The sequence below is a fragment of the Centropristis striata genome, chromosome 16 (assembly GCF_030273125.1).
Source record: "Centropristis striata isolate RG_2023a ecotype Rhode Island chromosome 16, C.striata_1.0, whole genome shotgun sequence".
In the NCBI taxonomy this organism is placed as follows: domain Eukaryota; kingdom Metazoa; phylum Chordata; class Actinopteri; order Perciformes; family Serranidae; genus Centropristis; species Centropristis striata.
The window spans coordinates 34,199,240-34,209,284 of NC_081532.1; the positions used below are offsets into that span (position 1 = coordinate 34,199,240).

The 10,045-nt window shown below is 37.5% G+C and overlaps 1 protein-coding gene across 1 annotated transcript; it reads left to right on the forward strand.

Moving 5' to 3' along the window:
* The first annotated feature begins 571 nt into the window (after positions 1 to 571).
* Positions 572 to 8,902, forward strand: LOC131988626 (uncharacterized). Its single transcript, XM_059353781.1, has 4 exons — positions 572 to 1,508; positions 5,063 to 5,266; positions 5,940 to 6,150; positions 7,106 to 8,902. The coding sequence occupies exons 1-4, from the start codon at positions 803 to 805 to the stop codon at positions 7,356 to 7,358; spliced, it is 1,374 nt and encodes a 457-aa protein (XP_059209764.1). The 5' UTR covers positions 572 to 802; the 3' UTR covers positions 7,359 to 8,902.
* The last annotated feature ends 1,143 nt before the right edge of the window (positions 8,903 to 10,045 follow it).

A 10,045-nucleotide genomic window follows, 5' to 3' on the forward strand; every position in this document is an offset into this window, starting at 1 on the left:
ATAATTGCTAATAATAATGCATTGTAGCATTTGTTTTTATTATTATTTATATGTTCCAGACACATTAACAAAGTAAAATCGAAAAAAAACCTTTAAATAAATAAATTATTATTTATATATTTTTTTAATGATATACTAGACATATAATCAGATATTTGCTAATAATAATGCATTGTAGAATTTGTTTTTATTATTATTTATATGTTCCAGACACATTAACAAAGTAAAATCGAAACAAAAACCTTTAAATAAATTATTATGTATCGTTTTTTTAAATTATATACTAGACATATAATCAGATAATTCCTAATAATAATGCATTGTAGAATTTGTTTTTATTATTATTTATATGTTCCAGACACATTAACAAAGTAAAATAAAAATAAAAACCTTTAAATAAATTATTATTTATAGTTTTTTAATGATATGCTAGACATATAATCAGATAACTGCTAATAATAATGCATTGTAGAATTTGTTTTTATTATTATTTATATGTTCCAAACACATTAACATAAAATGTTGATTTGTTGACTTCTTAATCAACGGCTCTGACGTTTTATAATAACATTCAACGTCATCAAGGCGCGACGGCTTCATTCCGAGGGCAGTGTAAACAAATCTGGCGGTTTCTGCAGTTATTCAGACACTTTAGCGATAAATACACTCTTTTTAGTAAGTTTACGGTTAAATCACGCACAGTGGAAGCTCCTGTACCTTTGGCCTAAATGCACAGGTGTTGTTTTAGCCGCTTTCCGCTCACTTAAAGCGGACCGTTAGCTGTTAGCCGTTAGCGGCACCGATGGAGCAGTTGCCGCACCTGCCCCCTGAGGTCTGGGTCACCGTGTTCAGCTACCTGAGCACCGAGGACAAGCACACCGTCCGCACCGTGTGCCGCCAGCTGAAGAGGCTGGTCGACCACCCGGCGCTGTGGCGGGACTACACGGTGGTGCTGTCCGACCTGCGCCGCTACACCTACGGCTTCTGGGACACCCTCAACTACCGCAAGCTGACGCGCGTTGCGGTGCGGCACCTGCGGCGCAAAGAGTGGCGGCGGCTCGTGAAGTTCCTGCCCAGCCTCACCGCCGTGGTCTTCGTGGACGGGGGCCGGATCTACAAGCAGAAGTACGTGGACAACCTGTCCCGGTTCCCGGAGTTGCGGGATGTCGGGGTGCGGAACGCCACGTGGGACGAGCCGATGCTGAGCGCCGGGCTGGTCGGGCAGCTGCACGAGCGGCTGACTCACCTGAGCGTGTGCAACGTGCGGCTGCCGTGCACGGTGGAGTTCATCTACGCCGTGTCGCACCTGGTCAGCCTGCGGTACCTGATGTTCCACCAGCAGGGGGAGGGCTACGGGCTGGACACGGTGCGGCCGGTGCCCTGCGGGGTCTTCCACAACCTGCTGCTGAGCCTCGGGAAGCTCAAACACCTGAGCTGGGGGATGAGGGGGGAGCCTCCGGAGCCGCTGCCCGACGACTACTTCAGCCCCTCGGATCCGGATCACCCAGGTAAACCTGCATTTTACACAGTGGTGGAATGTAACAAAGTACATTTACTCAAGTACTGTACTTAAGTAAAATTTTGAGGTACTTGTACTTTACTTGAGTATTTCCATTTTATGTAACTTTATACTTCTACTCCACTACATTTTAGAGGCAAATATTGTACTTTTTACTCCACTACATTTAGCTGACAGCTTTAGTTACTTTTCAGATCGGGATTTAACATGAAAAACATGATCGGTTTAAAGTTTAAAGTGACATTTTCTAAAAATTAGACCTCATAAAAGTATATTAAATAGTTAAAATGAGCCCTACCTCGAAAAAATAAAATGCCGCTTATATAAATGCATCAACAATAATCATCAAATCTTATATTGAAAATATATTTAACAATCTGAGTGGGGTCATTCTGCATAACAAGTACTTTTACTTTTGATACTTTAAGTACATTTTGATGCTGATACTTTTGTACTTTCACTAAAGTAAGTTTTGAATGCAGGACTTTTACTTGTAGTGGAGTAATTTGATAGTGTGATATTGGTACTTTTACTTAAGTAAGAGATCTGAATACTTCTTCCACCACTGATTTTACATTTACATTTAGTCATTTAGCAGACGCTTTTACCCAAAGAGACTCACAGGAAAAAAGGGGAACAATCAAGGTATAGTGCAAGAAGAAGAAGAAGAAGAAGAAGAAGAGTACTTTATTAATCCCACAATGGGGAAATTCAACCTCTGCATTTAACCCATCCTTTTTTACATACAAGTGAACACACCATGCAAGGAGCAGTGGGCAGCACATTACTGCGACCGGGGAGCTGTGGAGGGGGGGGTTAGGTGCCTTGCTCAAGGGCACCTATCAGTACCGGGATTCGAACCAGCGACTCTCCAGTTACAAGCCCGATTCCTAACCTCTAGGCCACAGACTTCCCATTAGTGCACAGACCCATTAGTGCAGCAATAAGTGCTAGTGAAAGGGGCAGAATTGTCGTGTGGTGCTAGGAGAATAATTTTTATATATAAGCTTTTTATATAGTAAAGCTATTTTTATTAGCTGCAATTAATCTATAGTGTTTTTTCATTTGTTAAAAAGTACCCTGCATGCCAAAGCTTGAGGTATGCCATATTACTACATGATTCATTCACTGACACCACAATATGTGTCACATCACATGATGCTTTATTGACAGAGAGGACAATATCATCCTACTGAAAGTTCACATCACAATTCCATCAAAGACTGCCAAAGTCAAATCAATATTTAATATAATGGTACTTAAAATACCAATTACAAGCTTTTTTTTTATCTTTCACAAGTGCAACTCATTCCCAAAAGTTATGAAAGAATGCATCAAATTCAGAGTAATGTATATATTTGCAAAACATGAAAGCTTCCCAGTTTGAGCATTAGATATCTGGACTTTGTACTGTATTTAATTGAATATGGGTCATAAAGGTGAACCTGTCCGAGTTACACAAGTCTCCTCTTTACATGAATCACTGCTTTATGATGATTAAATGCACTTCAAGGCCAAAACCACATTGGTTTGCATTATTTTCGCCTACTCTATGTGAATACTTCTGCATACTATAGGGGCCTAAACAGTCTGTGAGTTGCATAAATGTGGTATCACTGGAAAGCTGAGACTCTTGTGGATTCAATTAGCCCAATTATATTCATATGTTTAGAATCCAACAGTAACACTCCAAAGTTAAGTGAAATTTTAGCAAGGGAACACTGCAATAGTCATTTTCAAACTGGTCCTTTGACCTCTGAACTCAAGATATATGAATGAAATGGTTTCTATGGATACCCAGGAGTCTCATCTTTACATGCCCACTTTATGCTGATAACAAGCAGTTTTTCTCCTGCTGTGATTTGTGAATATGACATCTACCAATCAGTGAATACATATAGAATAAATAGGAATAAAAAATGTATAACAAACATATCGGGAGAATCAAATTCAAATCTCTAATGCTCGCCTACATTGCTGTGTCCGTCGCTGTGAACGGCGCCTGACCCTAAAAGCCGTTCATTCAAGGGAATCCAAACTTTGTGTTTCTTGTTCCTCATTGATTGAACACACTACCAGTTCCTACCAGAGCAGGGGCCTCCCTCTCTCAGTGGTGGTTCTACACAGGGGCCTCCAGGCCAGGGGCCACTGCCCCTGTGAAGATGCCCTTGGCCCCTGCTGTGGCCCCTGTGTCAAATTAATAATAAAATGATTAATTTATAATGATGAACGACGGTACGATTTTTACTTATTGTTCAAACAAAATCTCACCCACACAAAAGGAACCCAGAATGTGTACATTGTATAAAAGTTAAATTGTGCATAAAAGCTTGAATATAAATAACAAAAAAGATCATTCTCACTATACTGCACTTTCAAAATAAAAAATTGTGCACAAAATGAGAAATGTCATTGTCGTACAAAAACAATTGTTATTGTTAGTAATTCTCATTGTTTCAATCAATTATTTGTATCTTCCAAATATACTTAAATGAGATGTAAAAAAAAAAAAGCTAAAATAAAGGTTTTGAATGCTTAAATATCATCTTTGCCGTTTTTTTGATGTGCCCCTCTGATTAAACACCGGCCCCTCCTTGGCCCCCACAGTGAAATTGGTCTAGAACCGCCACTGCCCTCTCTACCTTTAAAAAAAAACTCCTGAAGACCTTCAGCTCTTCAGAGAGGACCTTCTCTAACGGCTCTTATTGCACTATACCTTGATTGTTTCCCTTTTTTCTGCAAGTGGCTTTGGATAAAAGCTTCTGCTCAATGACTAAAGGTAAATGTAAATGTAGAAGAGAGGTTCTGGAGTTGTTAACCATCCAACATGGTCTCACAGAAATCCGTGAAATAGCCACGGATTTCGCTTAACTCAAAATCCGTGGAATAGCCACGGAATCACTCAAATTTCCGTGAAACTGACACGGATTTCGCTACAATGCAAGTTAATGACAGTCATATCCCGTGGCTATTGGTTTGTTCCAAGTCACGTGACTTTCAAGGTCCCGGTGGTCAGAACAAAAAACATGGCGGACAGTTCTCTCATTTTTAGTGAAAAATCAATATTTTGACTTAGTTTCTGCATAAAAATGAATTTTGATCACATTTCTAGCGAGAAATATATGTTTTATTTTCTAAATCTTCACTCAGTGAATGTACATAATCACTTTGTATGTTGGAATAGCCACGGGATATGACTGTCATTAACTTGCATTGTAGCGAAATCCGTGTCAGTTTCACGGAAATTTGAGTGATTCCGTGGCTATTCCACGGATTTTGAGTTAAGCAAATCCGTGGCTATTTCACGGATTCCTGTGAAACCAGGTTCAAGAATAAACATGTGACTTCTGTTTAAGCTCATGCAAAACAAAAAACAGGACAAAAACATGAAATTAAACCAAACCTTTATGCATAACAAAGGTGAAATAGATAAATATATAATTGCCTATATAGTTGCCTGACTGTTTAACTCTCTCCTCTCCTCCTCTCCTCTCCTCCTCTCCTCCTCCTCTCCTTCTCCTCTCCTCCTCTCCTGTCCTGCAGGAGCTCCCCGGTACGGCGGCCCGGCGCTGACCACTCTGGAGCTGGTGGATTACCCAGAAACCATCCTGCCTGAGAACGCACTGCGGAGTCTGACCTCACTGAGGTCGCTGACGGTCCGTTACAGATACATCAGAGAGGGCATCGAGTGTCGCCTCCCGTCCTGGCTGAGTCCGCTCCAACAGCTGGAGACTCTCACCATCATCGGTGAGTCCAGCTGTTAAAAAAACTCCTTCCAGTCATGATTCCTCTTTTAATGTCAGTTTAATGTACACTACTGGTCAAAAGTTTTAGAACACACCAACTTTTCCAGAATTTAATTGAAAATGATGCAGTTTAATGTCTCAGTGTACTCTGAAATTAATGCACATTTGCAACATTTAAAATTCTTTATTGAGCATGATAGTGTTTTGAAAGTAAAAAAAAGATTCAAAATCACATTTTATGTTGGACTAAAGGACTAAAAAAAGACACAAAATGACAAAAAAAGACACAAAATGACAAAAAAAAGACACTAAAAGACACAAAATGACTAAAAAAAGACACAAAATGACTTACAAAGACATGAAAAGAATTCAAAAATGGACAAAATAGCCCAAGACTCCATAGAGTTAAGTTGTTAACCCATTTCTTGTTCCCTGAAAAAGGCCTACTTGTATAATTCTGAAATGTACATTATTTTCCAGTTTTGGTTAAGCTTACCTTTTTTTATTTACCTCTGGCAGTTCACCACTTACCTTTGGACCCTTTCAAGCTGTTCATTTGACTTGAACTGCTTGAATTTCAATAAAAAACTGGAAAAATTGGGGTGTTCTAAAACTTTTGACCGGTAGTGTACGTGGCTATAATCAGTATTCCTGTGACTGCTCTTCCCCTTCAGGTGGAAACTCTCTGGCCGTCTATACGACCACCATCCCGTCCAGCGTGACGCGGCTGACGCTGCGTGTGGCCATCACTCTGAAGGACATGGACTGCATCGCTCCCAAGGTCCCGGCACTCGAGCACCTCGACATCGAGCAGAACCGCTCCAGCGGCAGCCTCTGCAGACGGATCCCCATGCTGTTCCCTCAGCTCAAGACGCTCCGGATACGGTGAGACACGCAGGAAACAGGGTCAGGGTTTTAGACTGGAGTCACTTTAAACCAGGGAGCGAGGTTGTCATCAAGGTTATAATAGTTTTGGATTTTTCATTAGTTTTAGTTTTAATTTCGTTGTGAATTTTTGTTTTTATTAAAGTTTTTTTAAAAATCAACAAACTCAGCAAATGTTACATTTGACTGAATAAAAAATCCTATGCATAATACTAATACATGCCCATTAGCAAGATGCAAACATGATATGATCATTGGAAGAAATAGACATAGTTCTCATTAGCCTACTGTAATAAAAATAATAATATTTATCATAATAATCATACATTTTATATATTGCACTTTTCAGGGTACTCAACGACGCATAAAGTAATATAAGACATAAACAGTCATGATTTCTTATATCATCATCACAATCAATTATTATTATTATCAATATTAGTATATTATTAATAATATTATTTTGTCCAGATGGCCACAAATCTGTCTGTTCTTTGGTGAAAATATGTCGTCTAAAAACATATTCCTCATCCATAAATCCCGGTCGATTGGTTCTGAGGGTTCAAAGTCCAGATCAGCAATAAAATCATCGGCTGTTTTCATCAGATCTCTTCCGTCACTTCCTGCTGAGCTCCTCCGCTATAGTCGTCTTCCTCCATGATTTAAAGTTCTGGAAAAGTCCCATGATGCATTGCGACACTCCCGCATGTATTCTGATCATGATTCTGATGCATTTCATTGGCCAAGAGACCGAAAATAGGTGGAAAAAAATACAAATACTACAAAATGACATATCCGCTGTCCCGGCCTTAATGGTAGAGTGACGCAACAGCGCTCCCGGTTTTAATGGTAGAAATGCGGTAATGCTTTCCCGGCGTCAATGGGTTAACCAGAGGGTGAAGTTGCATGCAGTATATACTTTGTAAGGAGAGCTACAGCAGCTCTTGTCTCTCAGGTTTTTCCGCAGAGAGCCGGAGAAGGACCTGCTGAGCCTCCACCGGCTGAGACACCTGGTGCAGCTGGAGCTGCTGGTGGAGCGCTCCTTCATCCTGAGAGACTACCTGAACGGCCACCCCTGGCCCAGCCCCGGGGTCCAGGAGCTCATCAACCAGCTGCGGGAGCTGTCGGAGAACCGGATCACCGTCATCACCACCATGCGGCAGAGGAACCCGCTGCGGGAGTGTGACTGTGTGTGGGAGGGAGACTGAGGACATTTTATTCCTCCTGAAGAAGACGAAGACCACGACAGCAGAGTCGGGACCTGAGTCGGGAACAGAAGGTTGAACTACAAGGTAAAAGACTGACAGAAATGAGGTGCACTGAAACTGAAAAATCGAACAAAAAGAGCCTCAACATGACGGTTATTGGAAGTTGGATCAAATATTAGAACGACGGCTGACAATGTTTTGGCTCAAAACTCTTTTAAAATGAAGCACTGACGTTCCAGGGTGCATAACTTTTAAAATGTACATTTTACTGAATTATTCATGAAGACAGGAGGCAACATGGAGGAGAGTTAGCAGGGCATTTAGAGATGAATGTTTTTATCTTTAATATAAGCTGGCTTAGAGAAAGGCCTTTTATTCTAGTATTTTTTAATTAAAAACCAGTAAGACTTGAGTTGAGATCAGGGCAGCACATTTCTTTTTTGTCATTGTTACACTTTGTTTTAGTTTCATCTGCTTAGTTTGATCATTTTCTGGGTGTTTGAAAGCTCCATAAATCAGTATTTTACAATAACAATGACTTAAATCATGTGAGAACTGTCACAAACTCTCCCCCTTTAAAGATTTCATGAATGCAGCGCGGCCATTTTAAATATTTATATTGAATAACCTGCCTATTTTAAATGTTTCAAACAAAGCTTTCTGAGTGGAGAAGCATACATTTTGTACTCAATACACTTATTGATTGCTTGAACACTAACGAGTACAATTTAGATTTTTTTTACAGCCATTTTTTCATTGATTATTAAACTAAAAGCTCATTATTATGGCTCCAAACTTCAACTTTACTTCTTAACATTTCAATATTAGAATAATAATTATAATTATAATTATAATAATTATAATTATAATTATAATTATAATTATTATTATTATATATAAACAAACAGCACTTATTAAACTTAAGAGGGAAATTATATAATAATAAATAATCAATAAACTACGAAACGCTGTCTTCCTTGATTACACTTTGTTTTAGGTTTCCTCTGCTTAGTTTTATTATTTTCTGGATGTTTAAATCTCTATAAATCAATATTTCACACTAACAATAAATTAAATCACCCGGAGACAACGTCGCCTGATTTTTTCAGGCTTTTTAGTTTGTGCTGCAAAAATAATTTAAACTGTTAAAATAAAGCCTTTTTCGTGGAAAATTATGTATTTTGTATTAAATACACTTTGACTGATCGGTTGAATGTTTAACATTAACCTGGACAATATATATATATTTTATGTTTACAGCCAATTTTCCATTAATTATTAAACTAAAAGCTTGCGATTAAACTCCAAACTTCACTTTTACTTCTTAAAATAATTCTATAATAATAATAATAATAATAATAAATAATGTCACAAACAAGTGCAAGTACTTGTTTAATCCCACTGGGATATTATATAATAATTCACTTTGTTACAACAACAAAAAATGCACAGTGAATTCAAGGGTGACAGCTAAAGGTTTATCTATTCTTTGGATGAGTAGATAATATAAAAACACTAAATGTATTATGATGCACGACAAAAATTGAATTTAAAGTTTGAACAAACAATAACATCATTTTTTTTCTTTGGGCTCAGATGAAGATATCAAGTACTTTTCAAGGCAAGAGTCTCATATCTGAGTTATTTTTTTATAGTGTTAAAGTTGAGTTTTAATGCTTGATTTGTTGAGCCTGAGTCCACAAATTTCACACATTTACTGTGAGGTTAGAAATAATGTGTGTGATGGAGATTCTGGTTGTAAACCAGATCTTGTTTTTTAACACTTTTTTGTAGTTTAGGGATGAAAAGTTACGTTTTCAGAAACACCAGATATCGATTGAATAAATGTTTTTATTGTTTTTATTGTTGATTCCCAAAAAGTTCTCGTGCTGCTGTGTAAAATGTGAATAAAACCGAATGCAACAAATTAAAATGAGTGTATATATTTACAAAAATATATCTTGTCTTTGTTCTATTTTCAACTGAATGTAGGTCGCAAACAATTTGCATTGAATTCTGTTTTTATTCAGTTTTTCACAGCATCACAACTTTTTTTTGGTATCAAGTTTGTTTCTCAGTAAATGGACTTTTATTTTTTGTTTTGTTTTTTTTAATTTTCTTTGAACTTGATGTGATGTCTGACAGGAATATTACAAACACAAGACTGAAATGAGCAGCAGTATTTCTTTTTTAAATATCTATATCTATCATGAAAATGCTAAAAGGAGCTTTGCTGGAAGACTTGAAGAGTGAGTATGTTTTAATGATATTTGTATATTTTCTGTATAGTTTTTAATGCCTCAGAAAAGTCAGAAAGTGTATGCAGAATTAAAGGAAATTGTGGAAAATTATGTGTGTTATTTAAAATTTTCAAACAAAGCTTTCTTAGTGGAAAAGCATATATTTTGCACTAATGACACTTTTATTGATCAGTTGAACACTAAAATGTACAATTTAGGGGTTTTTAACATTGATTATTAAACTAAAACCTTGTGTTTATGGCTCCAAACTTCAATTTTACTTCTAAATTTAAATATACTAATAATAATAACAATAATATATAAACAGTACTGTGTTAATCTAAGTGGGAAATCATGACATAATTAATAATCTATAAACTATAAAACGCTGTCTTCCCTGATAACACTTTTTCTCTCCTTAGTTTTATTATTTTCTGGATGTTTAAA

Excerpts from the sequence above, each read along its gene's own strand:
- LOC131988626 (XM_059353781.1), top strand. The coding sequence starts at position 803 with ATGGAGCAGTTGCCGCACCTGCCCCCTGAGGTCTGGGTCACCGTGTTC. Across the intron at positions 1,509-5,062 it reads CTCGGATCCGGATCACCCAG|GAGCTCCCCGGTACGGCGGC; the intron begins GTAAACCTGCAT and ends CCTGTCCTGCAG. Across the intron at positions 6,151-7,105 it reads CTCAAGACGCTCCGGATACG|GTTTTTCCGCAGAGAGCCGG; the intron begins GTGAGACACGCA and ends CTTGTCTCTCAG.